The following is a 26,260-nucleotide window of genomic DNA, read 5'->3' as shown; positions in this document are numbered from 1 at the left end:
AAATAATAGATCATCCGGCATGGTGTAGTGGCTAGCATTTCCGCCTCTCATGGAAAACTTTCGAGTTTCAAAAAGGTCGCGGGAGACCGGGGTTCAATTCCCCGTACCGGAATGAAATGAGGTCTTTGAATTTTTAGTTCGATTGAGCTAAACATTTTGCCCATAGAGAGTTTGCTGCTTGCTGATCAGGGACCAAAACTTAGGTGAAAACGACGATTCATTGTAACACATCCGATGCTCACTCCGGCGGCCATGACTTGTCCGCTTGTCCGCTTCTCCGGGACGTAATCCGTAGATCCCGCACGTTGGGCCGGGATCAATCCATTAAAGTTTTTGTTTTTGCTAATCCACCAGGAACCAATTTATCACGCGGGATAGAAAACGCAGCAGCCACTAACTAGACTAGGTCCGAAGTCAGTATCAGCTTTGACTGACCGAGTCAAATAGGAGGCATGAAGTCCTTCTTCTTGTTAATCTCATCTCAGGAGTTCCTCATGCAATATGATTGAATCTCGCTGTGTGGCAAAAACATTGATCCATACCAAAAACTTTAATATAATATGCGCGATCCATAATGAGGTCAACATTCACTGCTCATGATTAATGTAAAAGGGAATCGATTTTTGATATTCAGGCGCTAGGGATATCTAATAGGAGGGTGGTATAAGGTTACACAAAGTCTCAGGCGAAGGTTTGACTGGACGGAGAGATGCATCCTACAACATAGCATTGTGAACAATGATTCGAGATCTAACAGATTGTTTGCGTGGACCGGAAGTTCTTTCGGGAAGTGACAGTAACTCTCCATTCGATTTTTGAGAAAGACCAAGAAAAATTGGTGTGCTGCATTGCATGCCTGTTAGCGGATCTACGAACACCTGCCGTGTGGCGTGATAGATATGTACTATGTACGCTGCAATACTATCCTCGTGCTGTACCGCATATCAAGTTATCAACGGTATCCATGGATGTATGCAAAAGGATGAGGGTTCTCGGTATCGGGGAGTTGGAGTTTACGAAGCATATTGAAATCTGATGGATATATACATGGCGTCGAAGTTCTTGTCGCTGTCATCAGTCTACTAGGTCGTTGTGATTCATTCCTAATTCTCATAGGCACAAAATCATACTAGTAATCCGTTACATCGTGGTGGTTAGCTGTTTGTCGTACGGTATTATTAGTCAGTTACATGGAAAATTTCTATCAAATTGAGGTCATCGACATGGGCCATGCATTGGATCATGACCACTTTTAACTTTCTGTGGATATTCCAAAACCCCAAAAGCTTGTTCGTGAGAGACGGAGAGTGTCATGAGAAAAAAAATCGTTACCTGGGAGTGATGGCTGGATGGTTTTCCCCTCCCCTCCCCCACTTAAAAATCTCATTTGCCGAAAAACATGCACACAAAGTTACAAACCGTCTTGCATCCTTGGCTCCCGTCGTCTTCAAAGCTCAAACACACCATCCAAACACACCATCCAAAGTCGAAAATCGTAAACACTTTGGGATGAAATTAAAGACAATTCTACACAATACCTGTCTTCTTGGTCACTCCCTGAATACTACTTGTTGTTACGGCCAACTCGATAGAGGAGACCGTTGAGCTGACTTAGTCCTTTCAGTGCGACAATGCTACATGCTAACCGCTGACAACCCCCCAACAGCAGCCTTCTCGCGACAGCCCTCCCCCAATCTTGGATGGCCTGCAATAACCTGAGTCATTCCATATGCTTATCCGCATCTGCTGTCATACGCATCTGGCTGGTGCGCCTGGTGATCATTGGTTAGCAGAAAAATTAAGCTCGAAATCATACTCCGGCATTTGCTATGCTATGCTGTCTGTTCATGCAATGAAATGAAAGAATGATTGAGGCAGAGGTCATCAATATGCCTTAAAAAGCTCGGGACATTCGGAAGTGGATACGCAATCAAAAATTCTCAGGCATATAAAGCTAAGTGCCAGCCATGCTGAACCGTCTGCCTTTGCTTTTTGTGCTTGACGCAATACTTTCTTTCCAATTCCATCATTGGAGTATGCTTCTGGCTTTCCCGAAACCCAATACAGTGTCTCGCAACATAATCCCAACGCTCCTAAATATCCGCACGATCACGATCACGTGGCTTCGACATTGTCCAATCATGTCCTCGACACAATCTTCACGAGAAGGAAGCTTCGAAAGAGAACTCCGCAGCACACCTTCGACTCCTGGAAGAGACAGTCAAAGCTCTTCACCACTCGCTCGAAATTCCGGTAGACTTCCGGATATTCTGAGGTCACGGGTTTTGGCCAGTCCCAAAGAGTCCGATGCAGAATGCTGGGAAAGGATGCTGGCATTGCAGAAGGAGTATCATTGTTACCAATCTGCAAGATTGGAAGCTGCTGTAGAGGCTTTAGAAAACGGTTGGCTTCTTGAGGAAGTTCCTAGACGTTAGTACATCCTTCAACTATGATGAATCTTCAATATACATGCTCACACAAGCACAGCATCTCGACTTTGCTTAGATCTTATCAACGATGGTTTGAAGGCTCAGATTCAGACTTTTGATAGCTTCCAAGGAGACTTGGTACAGTGAGAGTAGTCTCGGGTTGCTTCGCAGGATCTATACTATATCTGATGAATGACGACGAGATCATAGTGTAATGGGTGGAGGGCAATGCTGGAGCACGGGTTACATTCATTGGCGAATGCCAGAGAAGATGGGTATTTTAGCATTGGCGTTATGGAATAGGTAAATCTGGACACGCGATAACATTGGATGAAATCGATACCCACGGTCTGTAATTTTGCATTTTTTAAGGCTGATTTATAATTCTGGAGGACAATGACTCTTGAATGGTAGGGCGGCGTTGGATTTGGACGTATTTTGATACATAACATAGAATTATCAATCATAGATGGGAAATATATGAGAATCGCCCAAAAGAGATGAATCGAGGAGTGACTCTCATGCACTTAAATTGAATGGGAAGGCCTGGTGTACCACATCACGTGTCGCCTGTGTAAGACAAGATTAGAGTAACTTCCTGCATCCGATATTCTTCTCACCTATCATACAGTGATCTTCTGTGAATGAATTGAAAATGATGCAGCAATAGAATATCGAAGCTCGAATGACATCTATTGCTTTTCCTTCTCCGATCACACATCCGGATGGCGAGTGTGATGCACACCAATATCGTAACGGGGGAGTGCAGAATATCATTCGGTTCTTACGGGAAATTAATCCCAGGTCCTCGCTATCGTTCAGCTTCTCTAAATTACAACTTATCTACGGCTAATCACATATCTTATATCAACCTGCCGTGGTACATATCCAATCGTTCTTCCACTATTGTATGACTACAACCTGGTCTGGTTCCGAGTGGAGACTATGTTTTCGGATCAACTACCTTTATCTTTTAATACCTGACTGACAACATCCCAGTGTCGACATGATGAGCCGCCTCGAAAAGCTGGTCTCAATTGATGTGGCTTTGATTATCATGATGATGCCGGTTTCTTCTCGACTGATTATTTCATATTTATCAGGAAGCTCAATTCACGTATCCTTCGTGGGGTGGCACATAAATACCCGAGGATAGGGCCTCGGCTCGGTACGTGGAACAGTACCACAAATGAATACTTTAGCCTGTCTTGATCAGTCTTTGTGCCAACAGAGAATGGAGTGCAGGGAGGAACTTGATACTCCACGCTTTGGAATCAGAATCTGCCTACCCTTCTGTCTATGACAGCAACGAATTGAAGAAAACGATCTACAACTCAGCCTTGTAAGATGAGTCGTTACTGCGAGCCCCCCTGCGAAACTCATAATCGACCACCCACATGTTCTATGACCCCCACGTATCCAAGTACATTTATTTACTGTGTAGGTACTGTCAAAGCTTATCGTGACCTCGGGACCATTTACACAAACTTGAAGCAGAAGTCTTCCAAAGTTGTTTGAATGAATCAAACACGAGACACCTACCCGAAAGCACACCAAACCAGAGATCCTCCCAGACTCTCTAGAAGGATCTTTCAATAGTTTGAATAGGAAATGGTATACGAAGGCTCATTTTGCGAAATAAAACGGAGGATTGTTTGGATAATGCCAATCATATACTCCGCATGCAATGAGACATCCTCCAGCAGCATGGCATTGATATTGTCCTGTAGATAACCGCAGAAACGCCTCGTGGCAAAACTGATCTCCATAACGAGTTCTTCTCATCAGTGAGCTTTTCGGATCTTGTATTTCTTCAACCCCGCCGGGGGGATGGTACAGCTCATTTTCAAGTCATACACAAACATGATCTGTCATATCAACGCAGATATCTGGAAATCGTTCTTACCATTTAGATGATTCATGCTTCGCAACGCTCATCTATTGTATCGCTATATACAACATTGTTTCCGTCTGGACAAGCTGCAAATCCCGGGTCTATTTACAACTTGAGTAACCAAAAACAATTCAACCATAGCGATACTGCACAGTGCAGATACATACCAAGACCTTAGATCACCTTGGTAATACTATACACAAATAAGGCTTGTCTCACTCAATATTTGCTGTCAAAGAAACTTTGATAAGGAGCTTCGTCACCGCGCTATGCCTTAGCATCCGGACAAGATTGCAAGGATAGCGATAAACCTATTGCTTACTCCTTTCGACAAATTCAATCCCTTGCACTATCAAGCAGTTCATGCATTTCAGGATTGCATCCAATGCACTGAAACCCACTAAACCTTCTCCAGGACTTTCTGTCTCACCCATGCGATCAATCAAAAGTGGAATATATCCTTTTTAACTGGGTTTCCCTCATGTTTTCGCCCCTCACCATCTGATCCTCGTTCCCGCTTTCGCACTGTTGCCAATAGATTACATCCAGCTTGTTATCACTAGCCTCTTATCTGCCAATCGCAACAATTCTACTTTCGTACTGGATCTATAACAACTTGTTAGAATTCCTCAAAACTCCAGCCATGGAGTACAGGAGAAGTTCCATGGTTATGAATCGAAAGCAACAAGCGAGTACAAACCCTCAGATATATGCTAGCTTCGCCGGTGCTGGTGTCCCCCGCACTTCGAATGGAATCTTAGACGATATGCCTACAATGTGGTGGGATGAGGAAAGAATCCAAACCACTGTTACACGACAATTTGTGTTATCAAAATTACGTCCAGACGAGCAAGAGCGTCTAGACGAGCCATTAGGCTTTGGCGACGGCTTGACCGATGACACGTATATGGAATGGATTGAAGAGAAGGCCAAGAAAATATTTTTGATTTTGGTGGAATTGGGTGTGCCAGATCAAATATTTGGTGTCATCGACGATTCTTGGGGTGATGATGATTTACCAATACCCATGAACCAAGTTGGCAGACTACAATTGACCTACGACAGGAACGAAAAGTTGGAGAAGAAGTTTTTCCAGCGCCAATTCAACTACTTGCTTAGATATATTGCTAAAGGCGAACATATTTACTACGATGATGTAGAAGTGGTACCGTTAGAGCCAGTAGATAAAAGTCCCGCTAGATCAGTAACTAGCCTTCTGCCGAACAGTGTTGACAAAGTCTATTTACCTGGTAGGCCAGACACTGTCTTTCTACGCCGACGACTACTCTTAGGCAATTCGCCAGAACGAATGCTGCATGAAGAATTTCTCTCGGGCATTCAAGCAATGAAAGAGGTCGAACATACACATTTCACTTCCTTGTGGGCGTCTTATGTACACCAGGATAAAGGCTATCTACTCTTGACTCCGGCAAACGTCCACTCGCTCAAATCCTTTCTCACAATAATACCCCAATCTTTCAAGATTTTAGCAAAGCAGGATCGCCGTATCCTCATTCTAAACTGGCTTCACTGTTTAGCCGGTGCTCTATCCTTTCTCCATAGAACTGGTCTTTCGCATCGTAACATAAAGCCCTCAAATGTGATGCTCGACCTTGACAATCATATATTTCTAGGTGATTCTGGTGTTTTCCCTATACAGCTCTCCACTGGAGAGAAAGGAGGATTTGATAAAGAGACCTACGATTATTCTGCCCCAGAGCAGCATCATTATACAGCAGCTTCTACATCCAGCCTCTCCAATACCCGGCTAGTGTCATCGCGACCACCGGCTTCTAGTCGGCCAGCTCGTATCCCGAGTGAGTCTATGTCTCAAACCGCTTCAACGTCCTTGGGAAATGATTCTTCGTCAATCTATACCACTTCGACGAGCTCACAATCAGAAGGCTCAGGTCCGACGCGAACCAGGGTACAGAGCAGAGCTGGCAGACATGACCCCCAAAAAGCCGATATATTTGCTTTAGGAGCCATTTTCATTGAAATTATAACATTTCTTATGAAGCGAGCCACAAGGAATTTTGCCTCTCATCGATCTTCTAAGAACAAAACTCCGGGTCGCGGTGGTGGAATGCCAGATTCCAGCTTCCATAAAAACTTGGGACAAGTCGACAGCTGGATGAATACGCTTCTCAAAGACGCCACAAAAAAAGAGGACAAAATTTTTCGAGGCGTTTCTCAATTGATTGCGATCTCTCAAAGAATGCTCTCGCCCGAGCCAGATGAAAGACCATCAGCAACGGAAGTCCAAGAGAGAATATACGCCATCTTAACCGAACACTGTGGCCTGAGAGATAATTCTGGAGAAAGCAATACAGAAAGAGGAGAAATACACTGCGAAACTCGAATTACTGAAGATCAGTGGAATTTTGGATTTGATCAATTACGCCTAGCAAGCCAGAGAGCCGCGGCAGAAGCGTGCGCTTCGGTGGCAGGTGATACGATGGCAAATCTACCTCTTGGAAATGGAGGTGTAATATATGGCGTGGAAAGGGTAGCGACGGTAGTGAATAATGGAGTTCCTTTGTCGCCAATTGGAGGACGAGAAGGAGATCGTGTTAGTATCAATACAAAAACTAGTAGTGGAAAAGGTAGCGAGCGAAAAGGTAAAGGCGCGGGAGAGGGAAAAGCAAGACCTAAAGCTAAGGCTTGGCAAGCTCCCGTTTATGCCGGTATGTCTATGCAATGATATCTTGATCCATACTAATCTAGTGTGCTCGTACTAACAATTGCCATGTAGAGCTCAGCTTCGGCTAACGACCCCCCTTTGTTGCTGAATCGCCAGCGATTCTTGATTGTGAATTGTGACTGTTGGAGCACTCCGAACGAAAAGGATGACGCAATGAATGAATTTAATAATGAGATCTAATTGTGGGAAGAGATGTGTTGGAAAGGTAAGATTAATACAAACGGAGTGGGAAAACTTAATACCTGTGAACGCTGGCAATGGATAGGCTGGTGCGATGAACTTTACTTTCGGGAGCTTTCTTTGGATTGTCCTGGCGACATTAATGGACGGAAACAGGATTGAATGAGATATGAGATGATATGATGACATGCGACACGACACAATTATCCAGATGGAGACTGTTATCTCACACGGTGTCTTTCTTTGTAGTATATAGCAGCCAGCTTCTACGTAACCATTGAACCCGTATAATACGAGTCGGATAGAGTCAACTGTACTACAACATACTCTGAGAAGGACCAGGAAGGTGTTTTGAGATCTCAATCTAGTGCGAATTGATTCGGCGAGAAACACCAGTGACCCTTCCTCTTCACCTTTTCTCTTCTCCAACTCTCCAACCTGAAGCTTTTCAAACATTCCCCAAAAGTTGAAATTACCAAATTGTTTATGGTTTCCATCAAAATGATTTTCGGTTCTATCAATCTAGTTCAAGCACAATCGTATCAAGGTAAGTTTTTATGATGCTTTTACTCTTCTACCTATATACCCCCCTTGGTCTGTCTGTTCCCCTTTACATCATAGAATCACCATCAATAAGCGAACAAAACTACTCGAGTAGTAGTGCATCTCCAAATGCATTCAACGTAGTAAATACACATTTCGCACAACTCGGAAAAGGTAACAGGTGTAAAAGCAGAGCCAAGAAGGAAATCAATCATGAAGGCGATCCGATTTAAATCAAATGTTCTTTTAGCGGGTGTGTATTTAGATCTGAGGACAAGTGCGTGCTATCAAATACTTGGATATTATGAAATTTGATACTGTATTCTAGACGACTGGTTGAACTGTAGTATAAAGGTTGATTAGTTCTATAGCGTAGGAAAGACGGCAGGGAAAATGATACTTGGGTAGGCGTACAGAAAATTTGGTCAATACATGGACACGGAGATGAGAACGAGGGTCAAAATGAGTGATAGTGGTATTGGAGCTCAAATCCAACCATTTCCTCGTCCTCATCTTATTTAGTCCAAGATTTACATGACTTGTAATCGTCTCTCATCTTGTTCAATCGTTCATTCGATATGTAGGATTACCGCGAAATTTTACGCTTATTATGTATGTCTTTTCGTCCGGTACCTAAACCCCCAAAATTATGATTCTCTTTCCCATCCCTGTAATTTTTTTCTCTTCACAATTTAGACTTAATAGACGCTCCCCCTGATACTTTTGTCCAATATTTCAGCTTGTTGAATCTCAAGTAATTTGGGACTCGGCTCACCACCCTCATCACTCTGTCCTCCTGCATCGTCATCCCCATCATCACTTTGATCTCCTAAAGCATCAGCCTTGACTCCCTTTCCCATCCCATCTGATTCTTCTCTTGTTGATTTCCGCGATAATACTGAGATTCCCAACCCGTTATTGCCGTTTCGCCCCTTCGCTAACCTTTTCCTAACATCTTCTTCTGCGCTGAATTCGGCATCGCTATTAGCACCACTAGCGCTTCCGCCTCCATCTCTTCCCGCATGGCGTATGCCAAGTAAATCATTGGGACTTCGAATGCGACTACATAGTCGGTCTTCTATGCTAATGAAGCTGGGTGTTCCATCGGGACTGCTAACGGTTTCCTCGAGACTCTTTTGGACATCTAATTCAGGTGGCCCAGATTTCCCCCTTGGATCGTCCTCGTCTTCGTCGGAGGAAGATTGCCAGCGACGGGCCGCGGGTCGACGGGCTGCGATCGTCTCTATATGCGTGGATGAAGCGGATGCCGAGGCGACTGGGCGACCATTCAATTGCATGGCATGCATGGAGTTTTCCTTCTTGTAGTAGTGCTTCCCGTGGTCGCAGCCATTTGGACAACCACCCCATCTCTTATTTGTTGGTATTGGGCTAGAAGAACCTGCAGGGGAGCGACCGGCTCCCAGTAGTCTGCTCTCCTTTTCTTTATCCTTTCCAGAGGTTTGCCCATTTTCGGGCGTTGAGGAAAGTGTTTTGGTTGCGGCGGCAATCGCCAGACGCTCTTGCCTCAGTTGAGACCATGTGCGTAGTTGATTTTCCAATATGTACTTCCCGGAATCGTTCGATTTGCGCATTATAAGGAACTCGCAGTGATTGACGTTTCGAAGATCTTCAAAATACTCGACAGAAAAATGATACCATTTCATCAGAAAAACACGAGACATAAGTCCGTGAGTCACTGCCACTGTTAGGGATATTAAGATATACGTGAATGCTAGAACATACCTAGAACGCAAACGCTTGCGAAATCATCATCCCCAAATTGCCTCCACAGACTCTCATTAAATCCACTCACCCTGTCATATGCATCCGCCGCACTCTCTCCATTAGGGATCCTATAGAAAAAGTGCCCATAATCTGCTCTTTCTTGCCACATTCTCTCCATTTCCGCACTGCAGGGCTGAAAGTTACCAAAGTCTTGCTCACGAAGGCGGGGCTCTTCATATACTTTTATAGAGTGCCTTGGAAACGGAGAAGGGCTCGGTGAGTCGGAGGTCAGGGTAGACAAAATTCCCTCTGTAGTTTCGCGGGTCCTTCGATAGGGAGAAGTGAAGAAGTGGAGGGTATCATCTGGACGCAAGAGGTTTCGCAGTTGCAAACCAGCTTCATGAGCTTGTGTCCAGCCTTCGGGAGTGAGCTTTACTCGGTGATCGGGTATAGTTTGATGAATATCACGGTTCTCTGGATAGGTTAGCTAGAAACCGATAACAAAGGCTGGCAGCCTCGTGAACGAAGGGATCGTGGGAACATACTGTTTCCCTCCGATTGAGCATGCCTAATCAAGATGATCATACGAGGTTTTCCCATATTGGCAAATCGAATACCATAATCTTCCGTTCCACGGATGTATATGCTTTAGCAGAAAAGAGTATTTGAGGAACAGCGGAACGAAAGCTAATGAAGTGCTATCTTGTATTTGTAAGATCAATAGAAAGGAGGCTTAAATCAGATTCTGTAACAATGCCGAGGAAGGAATGCCGTGTGAGTTGTTTCAAGTTGCCACCCCTCTCCTAACGGTCGTTCGTTATCGTCTTATCGTCAAGTAAATTTGACGTGACGAAACATATAAATGGCATTTCAAAATTTGGCGGGCCTGGCACAGGCTGCAGATTAGTCAGGGGCTGGCGACAAGGCTGCAGAACCTAAACTCCCAAATAAAACAAACCTTATTCGTCAAACTTCAAAATAGCTACAAAATAGTAAAGGATCGGAGCTGTTTTCCGCAATTCCATAAATCAGCAGCGCCGAGATCACAATAGAAACACCCAGAGCGAAACGTCTTGGCCAACAACAGACAGTCATCAGAGCATTTTCAACAATGTCCGAAAACATCCCCGAATCTATTCCCACATCCGCCGACCCTCGTTCCAAGCGTCCTCTGAAACGACGTGCGATATCTCCTCGCTCAGAAACCGCCTCTCATATCAACAAGTTGATGTCCGTCGGCTTACCCGAAGATGGAAAATTCACAGAGAAAAATGCATTAGGCACGAGAATAACAGGAGCTGTTCCTGAAATTGTGCAGAATGTGCAAGGAAGTTCTGCAGGAGCTGGATCGGGGGAGTTTCACGTATACAAAGCCAGTCGTAGAAGGGAATATGAGAGATTGAAAGGGATGGATGAGGAGGTTAAAAAGGAAGAGGAGGCGGAGCGATGGGAGAGGGAGAAAAAGGAAAGGGAAGAGAAAGATGCCGAAAAGACGAGGAAGGCTAGGGAGAAGAGGGAGAAGAAGAGACAGAAGAAAGGTGGTAAGGGCGACCATTCCAGCGTTTTTGCCGGTGCGCAAGCAGGGAAATTCATGCCTAGGATTGATGCAAATCTTAAAGACGATGATGACAATGAAGTATCTGGGACAAATACTGTTGGAGAGGCACAGGAACAAGTCGGCGTCATCATCCACGATGATGATTGATGGATAATTCGAGTCAGGAAAAGCTCAACTTCACCAGTGATTTCAAACTCCTGCATAGTCAGAACTTTCATAGGGATTGGAAAGAGTGGCCAAAAATGGTATATTGGCTTGATATCTATTCATTGTCATAAACAGGAACATGCAATCATTAACCGTGAGCTCCATGCTATGGCTAAAAGGGTATGATCAACCATATTATCATCACTTTTTTTTTATACACTGACATTGGAAGGACTATTCCTCCCCACCGCCAGGTGCACCAGGTGCTCTTGCGGCTTTGGCGCTGCAAATATCATCGACCCTCAGGAGGAGGCAGGCGGACTATTAAATTAGATTAGTTGGAGGCTCGCAAACACTAAGCATATATCCACATACCTCAACTGCAGTTTTGATACTTTGTAATTTGACTGCCTCTGGCTCCCAAACACCGTACTCATTCATATCAACCAAAGTGCCCTTGTCACCATCAATACCCCATGAACTTCCGCCCTCAGCATGCTTTGCTCTCAATGCTGTGAGGACTCTGACTGGACTCTGACCGGCATTTTGAATCAAAGTTCTTGGGATGACTTCCATAGCTTCAGCTACAGCCTTGTATGGCCATTGCTGCACACCCTCAATACTCTTTGCGAGTTGACCTAGTCTGACTGCAACAGCCATTTCAGTAGCACCTCCTCCGGGCGATAATCTGGGGTGGAACATGACATTTCGTGCAACGGCCATAGCATCAGCCAAGTTTCTGTCAATCTCATTCAAGATATCTTTGGATGGACCTCTCAGTAAGATAGTGCATGCCTTGGGCGATTCGCATTTGGTCAAAAACGTGAAGTATTCGTCACCAATCTTCTCGATCTCGAACAGACCACACTGGGTTCCAACATCAGATTCTTGGAGATCGTCCACTCTATTGACGACAGTGGCGCCAGTTGCACGAGCTATTCTGTTGTTATCTGTTTTTCGGACACGACGGAGTGCAGTAACGTTTCCTTTCATCAAGTAATGTTGTGCGAGATCTATAAAGGTTTAGCAAAACAAACTATAACGAGAGCAGTCAACATACCAGAGACACCCTTCTCAGTGATGACCAAATCTGGCTTAAGAGCAAGAATAGAATCGCACATAAGCTTGACCTGCTCCTCCTCAATCTGCAAAATCTTGTTCCAATCGTCCTCTTTGCTGATTTCAATGTTCGTCTGTGATTCTCCCTTCTTGTATTCCAATGTGCAATCTAATAGGATAATTCTGGGGTTCTCGATTCTCCGTCTCATCTTTGGGTGGGTAATATCTTTATTGAGCATAACACCATCCAAAACTCTGCTGTCCTCGATTTCTCCACCTGGAATCTTCTCAACTCTTGCATAACGCTTGATGTCAACCTCTTTCTTGCCACCTCCGATATCGTGAGTTACCGTTCGTACAGCCTTGAGTGCTAAGCTGCACATGAGTTCAGACCATCTAGAAACGAATTTTGTGCCGATTGAGGATGAGATGAGTTGATACATGGCTTTATCATCGTTGATATCGACTGGGAGGGAAATTTCTTCAATGATCTCGAGAGCATCTTTCAGTGCGGCCTTGAAAGCGGAAATAATAACGACAGGGTGGATGTTTCTTTCTAGTTGTGGAAGGGATTGTGCCAACATTTCACCAGCTAGAAATTGTCAGCCCCGTTTCTTACAAGTTTCTAAAACCTTTTCATACCAAGAATAATAACACTAGTAGTTCCATCTCCGACTTCCTCATCTTGTGTTCTGCTCAACTCAATCATACTCTTCGCTGCAGGATGTGACACTTCAATTTCTCTGAGAATGGCATGTCCGTCATTTGTCAAAACAATACCGCCCATAGGATCCAACAACATCTTTAGCATAGCTTTTGGGCCCAAACATGATCGAATAATATCTGCGACACTATTTATGTGTCAGTTCTGGTTTGTTGAAATGGCGGGGTGCTTGGTATGTGCTGTGAAGAGCTCCTACGTTTTGGCTGCGGTGATATTCGACATCTGAGCTTTTCGACCAGTTTGTCTATCACCACTCTGGGTGTCTAGAAGCTAAAGTCAGCGTTCCGGTCGTTTCTTATGGATGAGGGGTAGTGGGCGGTAGAGCTTCAAAGCGTTCGAAACTTACTCATTACTACTACAGGCGCCTGCATATTGGAAATTTTCTTGTATATCTGAAGTGAAGAGTAAAAGGGTGAAGGGCTAGAATAAAATTAATACAACGCTCTCCTGTATAGTGGAATGTTGTAGTGCCGTTTGAATAAGTTTCCACTACTCTGCGCGCTGATATCGCGTCTCGACAAATTTATTGAGCACAGACCAACTTTAGATTTTCGATTATTGTCGTCGCCTTAAAATATACCTAACCACTGTGCTATGGCTAACAGCACACCACTTCACTCACGTAGTTTGACTGATCATCACAAGTGCAGTCAGTCTTTGTATTCAAAACCAACGGACTATGCAGACCTCAATCTAATGGTCCAACTTCATCAAGCATTTGGATTTATCTGGGGATCTAAAGCTTCTTATTGTCAGGCTTCAGTCCGAAATATTGGACAACACGTTTTTCGATGGAAGATGGTGGTGCTTGACGCAATCCAAGAACAATATAGAAGCTCATCTTCAAGAGACCTCACTTTTTTTGAAGACTTTCTCATCCGGTACCTAGGTAGTCACAGGCAGATAGAGGAATGTCACGTTGTTGCTGTATCGGAGCCAGTCTCGTTCTTTGCAAGTGGAGAATGCAATCAGCCGTATGCAAATATATACTAGCCACTTCACCTCTTTGCGCCAGTCGATCTTTGTATTATTACTTGCGATGTTACTTCCTGTAACCTTATTCAAACACCTGATCAGTTGAGCAAACTTCCCGTAATCCACCTTTGTTGGGTATATAAAGTAGCAGGACGGGAGAACTTTCTACGCAATAAGATTTTATCTCCAAATTCAGCCGACATGCTTCAACGCCATGAGTCAACCCGCATTACAGTCCCCTTCCCAGTCACAACGGGAACTTAAATTGTTTATACAGCTACCTAAGGAGTCATAAGTCATGGTTTGGAAGTATGCCTTAATTGACTGTGATTCACGAACTGTCATCATCAGACCTGCAAATATGTGCGAAGCGCTTTCCTGGCTTCCTCACCAGGAACCCAAGACGATACAACGCCAAAGCACGCTGCGATTCTCCAGCTCTGCTACAAGTCTGCCATATCTCTAGAAAGGATGCTCTGAAGTATTTTATTCTAGCATTTCGGTCGCCTCTTGTTGGTCCTATCTATGTTGGCCCTAGCAAGGATACTCTTGCAGCAAAGGACATGAAGGGATGAAACAGTAGTATTGAAACTGTGGAGTATTGATATTGTACCAAGAAGTGATTCCTGAGGCAAAGATTCGAGATGATCAGGATTAGATTTGTGTCGTGTTAAGCTTGCAACCCCGCAAGAGACACAAAAGGCTCTCCGACAGAGGAGACCTCACTAGAAAGACTGAAAGATTGATGAAACCATCCATTGTTCCCTGATTCACCTTTCTGTAGTCCATAGAATATGTAATTGGCTTTGAAGGCTGAGAATATTGAGCAACAAACCCAGTTCTTGATGTATTCAACATTCTTTGTGCTATTCAGCACAAGAGCAGTTTTGTGCTCTCAAATTTCATTTCTTTGTTTTCATTGCTTTATATGAGTGTGGTATACTCCAAGTCCAATCAGCTACTCTAAAGTTCGCAATTTATGTTGAACTTTGTCACTATTCATAAAGATAATGACGTTATATAAACCTTCAATCTGCCATTATATTATCCATTTAACAAGCCAGCCAGGACATCTCTAAAATGAAATTTCTTGATACATGATAAATCTCCCATGGCGTATTCCCCCCAAATGCTCAACTTGTCCTATGAAATCTCCACTTCAACTTCTCAATTTATCATTGCAATATCCATCTAACAAATCAGAGCGCCTCTAATGGATTTCCTTCACTGAACTATAAAATTTCCGCCACTTCTTTCCCCTAAATGCTAAACTTCGTCCCATCAAACTTGCCGCCTCGACTTATTCATTCTAGGGGGGAAAAGGCAGTCTCAGTGGCCTTGTAGCGCACCCCCGGCACATCATCAGGATGTTTCTGTGCGAAAGAAACCTTAACCCCGCTATGTTCACAACTAGGAGTCATCTCACAAGTGTCCTTTCTATAGTTCTCCACGATCACCACCAATGCTCTAAAGCCAAACAATCGAATCTCAATAACCACATCTTTCATCTCTCCATCAGGAACACTTGTAACTTCTTTTCCGTCAGAAGTTGCAATGCTATGCTCAATTGGTGCCATTTTTGTTATACTTCACTCCTTATTTGTGACGATGTAATGTTCGACGTAATATTTAATGGAGAGCAATGCTTTACAAGTCTTGGTTGTGCACCGAGGAAGTGTTGACATGTTGTTCGTTCCAGAGATAGGACAGCGCATAGTAGATGCAAAGAGGTTGGTGATATACCAACTGGAAGCTGATAGTCGAATGTCTGGATAACGAATAGATGATCTCGAGGATATAGGGATTCCTGGATTTTGAGCTGGCTTGATGACTAGCTACAAGACGAAAAGGAATTTGAGGGACTACAATGACAGGTGATGAATACATACAAACGGAGGAACTTCAGATGCTTAGGAAGATGTGTTCGATTACCTGAGTATTGGGGTGTATAGATGCGTTGCTGTTTGTTCATTTCGAGAGCCGGGCTCAAGAAATATATATAGATATTATTGAAGTTTAAGGGAGGTCACGAAAAAGTCAATCAACTGTGACTACTTACACTTACAATACTCAGATTTTTGAAAATCAATCACTTACATCATCTGAACCTGTTTCTACTTCAAACGATAGGATTCAAAGTCATTGCCATGATGGATAAAGGTTCGAAGATACTGAGCGAACCTCAAGTCTCGCAGCCTATATCAGGCTAGGGTAGAGATGCAAAATTGGAATGCAAAAGCCGGAGAGTGCGCAAGACTTCTTGCCATGAGCTCCTCATCTTAGCAAGATTTCCAGCTCGAGAGTTCAAATCCTTACAGGGGGCCTTTTGAGACTTACAAGTCTTATGATGAAACATTAATTCGGGCAGTAGACATAAATATTAGCCGGCCAGCAAACGAAATATGAGATAGTACAAGATACATATGAATAGATGAAAGTTCAAACAAGGAAACGTTTTATGGAGGTACCATCACGTTAAAATTCCTTTGTTATTGAGGAGTTGAGTAGAACGGTGGCGTTATGACACAGTTGATACCAAGGAACTTTCCTTTCTGTCGGATGTATCATTTGTTTAGCAATGTACATTTGGAGGAATAGAACGCCTTATACCGATATAAGATACTGAGACCCTTGAGCACAGGCAAAGCCAACACACCTGGAACGGAAGAGAATTACAAAACAACATGAAAAGTTCAGGACTTTTCATTTCCAAGTCTCCAAGTCTCCAATTTATTGCATTGAGAATCGATGTCGGGGATTGTATGCTGGTAGTACCAACGGCTGTGGGAATGGCAGTGTGTAATTTGATTTAGCTGGAACCATTTCGGCTATTAGTGCTGGAGGATCAAAGGCATCGAAAGCTCTCATTTTCAAGTGAAGAGAATAGTTCAAAAGGGATTTGGACGGAATCAGAGTGTCACCAAAATCTTTACCTCCTGAACGCGCATCCGATTGAAGCGTCGAACATGATTTCGGTGAAGTAGCACGCTTGCCATCCGGATAGTTATTATTAGCGTTACCATGCTGCCTGTACCAACAACAGGAGAGCTTTTTCGAATATCGATTTCACTGCTTTCCTGTCAATTGCCGTCTTCCCTTTTACTTGTGAGAAAATTCGTATGCAGTATGAAAAACCCGCAGCCGGGCGTTGGGCGTTACGTATATAATCGCTCTAAGCGTGTTCAATTTTCTGACCGACTATCAAAATTTGATTAATTGATATAGGGATGTGATAGAAGATAACTTGTGAACTGGAAGAGGTATGATACCGAAGGGGTTTTTTAGAGTAGTTCCGGTCGGATTAAGATATCATCCTAGACAGCTTTAATCAATGCGATCACTCAATAAAGTGATAGGACTACAGTACTGAATTGAAGTTCAAAATACGTGTCGAAGTGCTCGATATCATCTTTCCACAAACTTGTGTTAAAACTAATGGGATTCAAGCAAGGTAGTATCATCTTGCTTGATTTGACTGTTGATTTAGCATATGGTAGCAACAGAAAAGACATTATGAGCACTTGCTCTATTAGCATTTTGTTCATTCAGGGGCATAATTGACAGAAGTGCAGGGCACCTGTATCAGCGATTGAAATTCATTATCACATCTCCATTTTCTATCTTCAAGTCAATCAATATAATGCGTGGTACTCCAAAACCAGCCATAGTCTCTAAACGCCTCGCGTATGCCGCCAGTTACCTTGACTCCGCACCCATAGATAGTGTGTCCCAGACAATCATACATAATATTACTTTTCGTTTGCCAAAACCATTTTCTCTCTTTCTGCTCGTCTCTTCGAGAATTGCTTCTTAGTGTGTTTGCGTTCATTCTCTTGCCTGCGTTTAATGGCCTTGAGTTCCTCGGATTTGATCTCTCCAGCTTTCTTAATGACCTTAGGAACATGTCTGTGACGTTTGATGCGTCTAATTTCGGGCATATGAGCATATCGTTCCGACAATGCCTCGTTATATTCCAGAGCAGTCCGCTGTTTGGCCGATTTAATGCCTTCTCGCTTGGAAGCATTGGCTCTCCATAATCGAATATTGCCATCGTCCGAACCCGAAAGAATGAACTTCGAATCTGGTGTCCATCTTGCCGAAAAGACCCTCTGCATACGCTTGGTGTGGTAAATATCTCTTGAGTGCCCTTTGGTCCGGCTCCACAGCCTGACTGTCCTGTCGTATGATGCTGTGACGAGCTCTTCACCAGTTGGGCTGAATTCTACATCCATGCAAGCAGCAACATGACCCTTCAAAACATTCAATGCTCTCTCCATCTTTCTCATATCGAAAATATAGACATTGTGATCTTCGTTGGCTATCGCGAAATTGAATGCTTCCATAGGATTCCATGATATAGCATTCGAGGCAAAATTGAGCAGCGTTTTGTGAATGGGAAGTCCAGTCCGAAGATCATATAATACGACTGACCTATCAGTAGCGGTTGAGGCAAGTATAGAGGTTTCGACCTGATTAAATGCTACGTTGGTAATAGTATCGGTCGAGTTTGGCCATTTCAAAACATCGGGTGGCGCGTTCTGTTTTTCGAGATCGTATATTGAGATGACTCCAGATGCCGCTGCGAATGCATTATTCGAACGGTGATGTGATAAACTTGTAAATGCATTGGTCCCTAACCACGTTGCCACGGGCGCAGATCCAGTAGTTGTATTGTAGGGGTCGAAAAGTTTTATCGATCGATCACTTGCGCAAGTTAAAAGTTTCTGGTCCCTTGTCCAACTCATGCCTTTGATGATATTCTCATGCGCACTAGTTTGCCATATCTCATCCCGAGAGGTCAAATCCCATACCTTCACAACACCATCGCCACTACCACTCGCAAAACGTTCGAGAGCATTGGGATCCTTTGCCATTGTGTAAACTCCATCGACATGTCCTTTTCCTAATTGCGCGATGAAAGGAGCGGCGAACATCCTTTCCATTTTCGTGGCATTGAGGGCGCGGGTGTATTCTCGGGCTCTTTCGAATGGATGTAATGCAGGATCTATAGAAAGTATCAATATCTGCCTCCCAGTGGCCTTCATAGAGTCAATTGTACATACCAAGGTTGCGGGGCTGTTTGGCTTCAGACCCTGGGGCCTGAATGGACGCCCGACTAAGTGCTTTAATCTTCTATAGAGAAGCCGAATTAGCAAAGTATACAGATTAATGATTCATTATAATTTCAACTTACCATATTAAAATCAGTATGTTGTTGTCATTATTGAAAATTCGAAAGTTATTGTTGAAGTTATCGCAAAGAAATATTGAGGTGACAATAAAAATCCAGCCAAATAAATTTTTGCAGGGGTGTTGCTTTCTAGCGCAGTACCCACAAGCTCCAGGTTCCTAGTGGCATCGTAATGGCGAGTTTACCTACAAATGCGATTCCCTTCAAAACATCAAACACAACTTCACAACTCTACCCAAATTAATTCTCTACAATTATCAAATATGGCACCAGCAGAATCATTAAGGATACAAGAAGCCCAAAAGTTGGCAAAGACAGATCCAAGAAAGGCAGAGGCTGAATACAAGGACATCATCTCCAAACCACCTTCAGTAACATCAGAAGCTTCTGTTCGAGAGTATGAAACTGCGTTGGTGAGCTTAGGAGAATTGTATCGAGATGAAAAGTGAGCGGCATATAACCCAGAGCTTACTTAAATTTGGGGTAGTCACTGATTTTTGTATAGGAAAGCAAATGAGTTGGTAGATCTGATCACAACAAGCCGGACAGTATTATCATCATTCGCAAAAGCTAAAACAGCAAAGCTAGGTAAGAAGCTTGGGAACTTTCGTGTCTGGCTAGATAGTGTTCTATATAATGGTATTGTCAGGACTCTGCTAATAAGCTTTAACTCCAGTGCGACAACTTCTGGATCTATTCAATGCCATTCCCAACACAACAGATACCCAAATTACCGTCACAAAATCATGCATCGAATGGGCCACATCCGAACGTCGTGGCTTCCTAAGACAGAACCTTGAAACCCGTCTCGTCAGCCTTTACATGATCAAGCAAGACTACTACGATGCTCTTACCCTCATCAACAGCCTCCTCCGCGAGCTCAAGCGTCTCGATGATAAGCTTGTCCTCGTCGAAGTTCAACTTCTGGAATCCCGCGTTTACCATGCTTTAGGAAACACAGCCAAAGGACGCGCCGCACTTACCGCTGCCAGAACAAGCGCAGCATCTGTGTATACCCCCCCTCTTCTCCAAGCCGGCCTCGATATGCAGTCTGGGAAGCTTCACGCCGAGGACAAAGACTTCAATACCGCATTTTCCTACTTTATCGAAGCATTAGATGGATACCACACACAAGATGAGCCGGAGAAAGCTACCGCAGCGCTTCAATACATGCTTCTTTGTAAAATTATGCTCAACCTTGCCGACGATGTAAACCAGCTCATGACTTCCAAACAAGCCATCAAATATGCAGGCAAGAATCTCGAAGCCATGAAAGCCGTCGCTCGTGCCCACTCGAACCGTTCTCTAGAAGAATATGAAAAAGCACTTGGCGATTACCGTCATGAACTCGGCTCCGATATCTTCATCCGCAACCATCTCCGTCGTCTCTATGATGCCATGTTGGAACAGAATCTAATCAAAGTAATCGAGCCCTTTTCACGCGTCGAAATTGCCCATATTGCCAAGATGGTCGGTCTTGATACACAACAAGTAGAGAGAAAGTTATCACAGATGATTCTCGATAAGGTGATTATTGGTGTATTGGATCAAGGAGCTGGATGTTTGATTATTTACGATGAGACGGAGAGAGATGTAGGATATGATGCTGCATTGGCAACGATTGAGAAATTGAGCAGTGTGGTCGATGTGCTTTATACCAACCAAGCGAGTATGCTCGAGTAGGCTGGCGGCTGGAAGGCTAGATGGGAAGATAATGCATGCTTGTATCATAGAGGCGTAAAGACTGGAGGAGGGCAAATGATATGATATGATATGAAATGGCTTTTAATTCACAGTTCCAACATTCGAACGCATTTTCATTCATGAATAGTAAAAGGAACACAAATACAAGTCATGCCACCAAAACATGCACAGCAAATTCTCTCTTGGTGTCCAATTTCTTCAATTCTCTTTCTTCCTATCATAATATGGCTTCTTACAATAATACACGTAGTTCTCCTGGGCTAAAACTTCGTACCCAAAACAGCCAAAAGAAGTGCCAGCAAACTCATTTTGCTTTTTACAGTCCACACGTTTCGCTCCCAAAATCATACATGCACGCTATGCTTATGCTACCCAGGTCTCCCGACATTCCTTGACTCCAAAGTGCTCCAAATGATGAGCTCGCTCGTTCGCTCAAGACAGCTCCAAATACAAGGTATACCAGAACCATAATGTGTTCCAGAACCCCCCCCCCCCCCCCACAAAACCACACGTACATATTTACAGAGTAGAACAAAAGAAAGTAGAGGTGGGTGATGTGATTTATCCAACTATGCACCCGTCTCTCAGAACCCCATAGCCATTGTCCAAAGCTCAAGCATAGCTTTGATCAAATCACACTTCGCCATTTATTCGTACCCACAGTGTCCGCAATCATTAAGAACTAACCCCCTTCCGCCTCCTCTCCTCTCCTATTAGTAGCGCAAAAACCCTCTTTGCCACAACCGCCTCATCCCAACCTGGAACTTCTCCCCTGAACTCATCCACCGCCTCCAAATGCCACTGTTCCAATCTCATCTTCTCATTCCCGATTTCTTTTCCCTCTTTATTCCTATTTTTAAAGACCCTGACTCCTCCCTCGCCAATGCCCACTCCTTTATCTTTGAGATTTACTACTTTTCCTAACAATCCACTAATAACTCTTGTGGAATTCCTTATCCCGTATTTAGAATTTGAAGATCCAGTTGAATTTGCCTCGGAATCCGAGGCCTCTTGATTTTGATTCTCGGGCTTCCAGGTTTGTAGAATGGAGTCGAGAAGAAGCCAGTGATCGCGTGTCCAGTGTGTAGGAGAAAGTTGGGGGTTTAGAGGAGAACTAGGTTGTGGAGAGGAGAAAGCAAAGACGACGTTTTTGCTAGGGGAAGGTTGAGACGGCGGGGCAGTAGAGCGTAGAGGTGAGCGGAGTATAGATTTTGCAGGGGAAGGAGGAATGGGAGCTTCGAGACGATGTTCGGTCCATTTTGGCTGAGGATTTTGAAGCTGTCGATTTTCTGTTATTTTAACGGGCACTGATGCGTTAGGTACTGAAGGTTGGGAAGGCGAACTCTGGACAGGATCGGGTTGGATGGTAGGAACTTCGAGCTTGTTGCTCCTGCTCGGTGATGTATTTGTCAGAGCACCGACTAAGGACGATGATGATGTTTCTGGGGTTGGTAAACTGCTCCTTGCCGCTCCCAGTTTTCCAAAAATACCTCTTATTGATTGAGAGATTGCTGCAGTTGGCGCATCACCATTCTTACGAATTCGAGGTTGGAATCCCACTTTTTGGGGGATGGGAGCAAATGAGCTCGTTTCTTCCTCGGCATCGCCAGATGAACTGTCCTGAGGAGAGTCAAAATGTGATGCCCGAGGAGATGGTACCTCTCTCGATGATTGGCCTTCAGTGCTCGGGCCTTCTCTGTTAGACAGAGTTGGTAGCCCGCCAAATGGCGATGATCGTGGAAGTGCAGATATATCAGGTTTCGTATTACCCAGGCTACGAATCTTTGGCTGAAAATTCTGCTTCTGTGGTATCTGCCACCCAGACAAGTCAAGGGTCGAGTCACTATCGGGCTGAGGATTTTTTTGAGAGCTTTTCGATACATCAACCTGCTTCGAAACGCTTTTTGGCGAGGGCTCTTCAACCGTGGGAGCTTCTGCGTCATGGTCAGGTGATAGACTGGCAAGCTCATCGCTGTAGACTAAACGCTTGCTATTTGTTCTCCACGGGCTAGGAATTTTACTTCGTTTAGGCCGTTCCGCGTGGTCGGATTTGTCAGAGTGAAGCTGGTTTTCCTGATTGGAAGCATCTAGAGTCTCCAGTAAGAGTCCAAAGCTTTCATCGTCTTCAAACTCTTCTTCATTATTATCGACACTATTATCGACATCATCATCGTCTTCAGGATTGGCACGCATCTTTCCGGGTAAATTTTCCTGTTCTTTACCTGCGACCAGATCATTATCATCGTAATCTTCATCTTCGTCCTTATCGTCATCATCATCGGAACTTAGAACCATAACTTCATTGTTACTGGCTGTAGAGATTTGTTTACTTATCGCAGCTCGTTGTGCAGCCCATTTCTCTTGCAAGCTACTCAGAGTTCTTTTAGTTTCCACGGGGTTTTTATCCAATGACGATGACGACGGCACTGGCTTTTCAACGGCTCCATTGTGGCTATTCTCTTCATGCTGCGAATTCGTAGAATTGATAGTTCTTGACGACTCGTGCTGAGGAATGACCGCCGCATAAATGGAAACCGACATGCGACGGCTGCTAGGTAGCTCAAGATTGACATTTTGGGATTTATCCGTAGATGGACGTCTTTGTGCCGCCCCGTTTCCAACAAATGGATTCTCGTCGAGAACAGGCCTACTCCAGCTTCTTCTCCGCGAATGTTTAGAACCCAAGTCTCCATTGTGATCTAATTTTGGCAGTGACGTTTGAGGCTGCTCGGCAGGTACAGAACGAATAATGTTGGTATCTGGATGTGCGCTTGAGCTAGATCTTCTCCCTGTTGCTGGACTCTTAAAGGGGCTAGCTAGACTCTCGGATCTACTTCTGGGCAATGATGATGGTATAACAATATCTTGCAAAATGCGACCAGCCTTTTCAGCTGGTGATGATGCATTTGTGTTCGAAGATTCTGGCCTCTCGGATGGTTGCCTTAGTGACTGGATAGGTGGTGGCAATGTGGGGGATGAGAACACAATAGCTGGAGTCTGTGTCAGCTTAAGGTTTGTTTGCCGTTGCCGTTGAACATGTGCTGTATATGTAAATTTGCGTGATGCAACTGCCGGCGGCGATGAATGAATTTGCGAGTTGATGAAGGATTCTTCAGCAGGGTTTTCAGTATCTTGAATTCCTGTTAGTTTGCCCTTGTTGTCTTTTACTGAAGTTGGCTGCTTAGATTCTTGTGTTGGTGGCGAGGGTGATTTGGATGGCTTTGATGATGTTGCAAAATGAGATGATTTCGCGCGATCTTGTGATGGCTTGGAGCTTGTCTTAGAATTAAGTTCCAACTTCTTTATTGAATTCGGCCGAAGCGGTGCCTTGCGCATCAAACGTGGGGTAGCAGCGTCAAGGGGAGCTGCATGCTTGGTAGACGATGAATCGTCGCCTGATCCTCCAGCTTTTCTAGAAGGCTTGATACGCGTATCCGACAGGCTGCTATCAACATAACCGGCTACATTTTCTCCAACTACCTTGGAACTTTCTGGATGTGACATCTCAACGCCCTTTTTTCGCGCAGGGGCTGGGGTTGCGGACTCGAGAATTTCGGGTGGTATGCTTGAAAATGAATCATCAATTCGAGTTTCCTGGACGCGGAAAATGTGAGGATTCTTAAGTTTCTTGCCTGGTGTTGCAGCCTCAAGAATCTCTGGTGCTATGCTCGAAAATGAATTGTGCTGTACAGTATGTTGCGCTGAAAGAATATTTTTATTCTGTGGACGTGCGGCCGAGTTTTGCCCCTCATCTTGAAGTACTCCACTCAGGGGCTTCCTCAAAGACGGTACAGAATCAAGCGATATCAGACTAAACCCTTCACTCTCCATAATAGTGTCAAACTCGGGTCTATGATCCATATCATCGTCCATTTCATCTTCAAAATCCTCCTCTTGCATTTCTTCGATAGCATTATTCATTTTTCCGTCGGAAAATTGTCGTATCTCACGCGTTTCATCAAAATCTTCATCCGTCTCATCGTCAAAACCATCGCCTCCATAATCGCCATTATCGTCATCATCTTCATTGGGACCATTTGTTCCCAGAGATGGAGCGCCATTTCTTAAACTTCCACTTGGAGGACTTGTTTCCTCTTGTGCCCTATTTGACGAAATTGGCATTTGAGAGGTCTCCAGAACGCTTGACCAACCTGTTGTTGGAGGTGTTTCTTCCCCAGGGCGAAATCTTGCAATGACAACATCCTCTTCAACATCTTCACTACTCAGGAAAGTCGATGTGGATTGATCAGCGGGGTACTGGGAGTTTGGACTTTCCGAATTGGCATCAATGGTTGCCAAAAGATCAATCTCCTCCGGCGACAATCCCTCATGAATGTCAGCCTCTACCACCTTAGGCTCGGCATTGGGAGATTGTACTTGCTCTGCCACATCACTTCCATCTGATAGTCGTATTTCTTCTCGAAGTCTAGACCTTGGCCTACCACGCCCTCTCTTAACCACACTCGATGGGACCAAATCCGAACTAGCTTTCCTCTTACGCGGTGTCGCCTTTTTGATAACCTTTGTTGACTTCGATCGTGATCTAGGGTTTCCCGCCGAGGCTTCTTCGTCGTTCACATCCTGATTTTGATTGTCCACCTCCTCTCCAACACTTTTTCTTCCACGCTTTCCAATTCGATTCAAAGTGCCTTGTTTTTGGACCGGAGTATTTGATTTCCTTGGACGACCTCTGGGCCTCTTCGGTGTTACCTCATATCGAATGCTATTATCATTTTCAGAATCCGAAAGTCCTCGCAGTGGCACTGTTGTCGTCGTTGTTCGCTCTATTCGACGGGGTACGGGCGCAGGTGTAGGTGAACTGAAATTATGAGGTCTAAGGTTCGCATGATCATCCTCGCTGTCCGAATCTTCTGCTTCCACTGTAACTCTGATTTTTTGTGGTGATAATGTATTTCCCACATCCAATTCGAAGATTTGTTTTTTCGGAGAACTGGCTGGTAATGGCAGTGATAAACGCGATGAGGGAGTCTTTCGTCGTCTCGAACTCGGTGGTGCCTGGTATGTCAAGGAGTCGGCGAGGGGATCTGGGGAAGATAACAAGGCTTCATCCATGCCGTATTGAACCATCATAACAATGAATGCGCAAGAGCGCGATAAATAAATGAAAATCCTCTGTTTCTATGTTCTAATGGAGATAGATATATGAAGATCATTCACTCTCAAATTAATCCAATAATTTCATGTTATGCGGGGGGGTGTATAATTCGTTGTGAATATTGTCGCAAAATGATGTCTCTATGATCTTTTGAATATTTGAGTTGCGACGATGCGGTTTGTTTACATTGAAGTAAATCTAATTTACAGGCAATCTAGGAACTCAATCTTATTGGATGATGGTCGGTATCGCTTAGTAATCACTCATCCTCCCTGAAACACAACGTTGGAACATTGTTGAAAGTTGAAACA

At 44.2% G+C, this 26,260-nt stretch overlaps 10 protein-coding genes across 10 annotated transcripts; 5 read left to right on the top strand and 5 right to left on the bottom strand.

Moving 5' to 3' along the window:
* Positions 1-1,118: 1,118 nt before the first annotated feature.
* Positions 1,119-2,984, top strand: EAF01_002402 (uncharacterized protein). The gene is made up of 2 exons (XM_038910654.1): positions 1,119-2,430; positions 2,488-2,984. Exons 1-2 carry the CDS (start codon positions 1,968-1,970, stop codon positions 2,574-2,576), a joined length of 552 nt encoding a protein of 183 aa, XP_038773576.1. The 5' UTR covers positions 1,119-1,967; the 3' UTR covers positions 2,577-2,984.
* A 1,982-nt stretch (positions 2,985-4,966) lies between these two features.
* Positions 4,967-7,095, top strand: EAF01_002401 (uncharacterized protein; the record flags this gene model as incomplete). Its single annotated transcript, XM_038910653.1, has 2 exons — positions 4,967-7,010; positions 7,079-7,095. 2 exons carry the CDS (start codon positions 4,967-4,969, stop codon positions 7,093-7,095), a joined length of 2,061 nt encoding a protein of 686 aa, XP_038773575.1.
* A 643-nt stretch (positions 7,096-7,738) lies between these two features.
* EAF01_002400 (uncharacterized protein) lies at positions 7,739-10,288 on the bottom strand. The gene is made up of 4 exons (XM_038910652.1): positions 10,021-10,288; positions 9,494-9,949; positions 8,165-9,446; positions 7,739-8,091 (listed from the first exon to the last, which is right to left on the bottom strand). Exons 1-3 carry the CDS (start codon positions 10,073-10,075, stop codon positions 8,449-8,451), a joined length of 1,509 nt encoding a protein of 502 aa, XP_038773574.1. The 5' UTR covers positions 10,076-10,288; the 3' UTR covers positions 7,739-8,091; positions 8,165-8,448.
* A 298-nt stretch (positions 10,289-10,586) lies between these two features.
* EAF01_002399 (uncharacterized protein) lies at positions 10,587-11,180 on the top strand (the record flags this gene model as incomplete). The annotated part of the gene is made up of 1 exon (XM_038910651.1): positions 10,587-11,180. The coding sequence occupies one exon, from the start codon at positions 10,587-10,589 to the stop codon at positions 11,178-11,180; it is 594 nt and encodes a 197-aa protein (XP_038773573.1).
* A 234-nt stretch (positions 11,181-11,414) lies between these two features.
* EAF01_002398 (uncharacterized protein) lies at positions 11,415-13,428 on the bottom strand (the record flags this gene model as incomplete). The annotated part of the gene is made up of 6 exons (XM_038910650.1): positions 13,310-13,428; positions 13,160-13,226; positions 12,882-13,090; positions 12,241-12,831; positions 11,556-12,193; positions 11,415-11,501 (listed from the first exon to the last, which is right to left on the bottom strand). Exons 1-6 carry the CDS (start codon positions 13,332-13,334, stop codon positions 11,415-11,417), a joined length of 1,617 nt encoding a protein of 538 aa, XP_038773572.1. The 5' UTR covers positions 13,335-13,428.
* Positions 13,429-14,236: 808 nt separating this feature from the next.
* EAF01_002397 (uncharacterized protein) lies at positions 14,237-14,513 on the top strand (the record flags this gene model as incomplete). The annotated part of the gene is made up of 2 exons (XM_038910649.1): positions 14,237-14,387; positions 14,434-14,513. 2 exons carry the CDS (start codon positions 14,237-14,239, stop codon positions 14,511-14,513), a joined length of 231 nt encoding a protein of 76 aa, XP_038773571.1.
* Positions 14,514-15,242: 729 nt separating this feature from the next.
* EAF01_002396 (uncharacterized protein) lies at positions 15,243-15,515 on the bottom strand (the record flags this gene model as incomplete). Its single annotated transcript, XM_038910648.1, has 1 exon — positions 15,243-15,515. The coding sequence occupies one exon, from the start codon at positions 15,513-15,515 to the stop codon at positions 15,243-15,245; it is 273 nt and encodes a 90-aa protein (XP_038773570.1).
* Positions 15,516-17,488: 1,973 nt separating this feature from the next.
* Positions 17,489-19,173, bottom strand: EAF01_002395 (uncharacterized protein). Its single transcript, XM_038910647.1, has 3 exons — positions 19,133-19,173; positions 19,002-19,071; positions 17,489-18,943 (listed from the first exon to the last, which is right to left on the bottom strand). The coding sequence occupies exons 1-3, from the start codon at positions 19,133-19,135 to the stop codon at positions 17,688-17,690; spliced, it is 1,329 nt and encodes a 442-aa protein (XP_038773569.1). The 5' UTR covers positions 19,136-19,173; the 3' UTR covers positions 17,489-17,687.
* A 219-nt stretch (positions 19,174-19,392) lies between these two features.
* On the top strand, positions 19,393-20,812 carry EAF01_002394 (uncharacterized protein; the record flags this gene model as incomplete). The annotated part of the gene is made up of 3 exons (XM_038910646.1): positions 19,393-19,574; positions 19,635-19,717; positions 19,806-20,812. 3 exons carry the CDS (start codon positions 19,393-19,395, stop codon positions 20,810-20,812), a joined length of 1,272 nt encoding a protein of 423 aa, XP_038773568.1.
* Positions 20,813-21,508: 696 nt separating this feature from the next.
* EAF01_002393 (uncharacterized protein) lies at positions 21,509-25,921 on the bottom strand (the record flags this gene model as incomplete). The annotated part of the gene is made up of 1 exon (XM_038910645.1): positions 21,509-25,921. One exon carries the CDS (start codon positions 25,919-25,921, stop codon positions 21,509-21,511), a length of 4,413 nt encoding a protein of 1,470 aa, XP_038773567.1.
* Positions 25,922-26,260: the final 339 nt, after the last annotated feature.

This window comes from Botrytis porri (assembly GCF_014898465.1).
Source record: "Botrytis porri strain MUCL 3234 chromosome Unknown BPOR_003, whole genome shotgun sequence".
Taxonomy (NCBI): Eukaryota; Fungi; Ascomycota; class Leotiomycetes; order Helotiales; family Sclerotiniaceae; genus Botrytis; species Botrytis porri.
The sequence above is the reverse complement of the archived record's forward strand: the minus strand, read 5'-3'. Positions and strand labels throughout refer to the sequence as shown.

Bases quoted from the DNA above. Each gene is read 5' to 3' on its own strand.
- EAF01_002402 (XM_038910654.1), top strand. From the start codon at position 1,968: ATGCTGAACCGTCTGCCTTTGCTTTTTGTGCTTGACGCAATACTTTCT. The intron at 2,431-2,487 runs GTTAGTACATCC...ACACAAGCACAG, and splicing joins TCTTGAGGAAGTTCCTAGAC to CATCTCGACTTTGCTTAGAT.
- EAF01_002400 (XM_038910652.1), bottom strand. From the start codon at position 10,075: ATGGGAAAACCTCGTATGATCATCTTGATTAGGCATGCTCAATCGGAG. The intron at 9,950-10,020 runs GTATGTTCCCAC...TAACCTATCCAG, and splicing joins TGCTCAATCGGAGGGAAACA to AGAACCGTGATATTCATCAA. The intron at 9,447-9,493 runs GTATGTTCTAGC...TAACAGTGGCAG, and splicing joins CGCAAGCGTTTGCGTTCTAG to TGACTCACGGACTTATGTCT.
- EAF01_002395 (XM_038910647.1), bottom strand. The intron at 18,944-19,001 runs GTATGTACAATT...TACTTTCTATAG, and splicing joins CAAACAGCCCCGCAACCTTG to ATCCTGCATTACATCCATTC.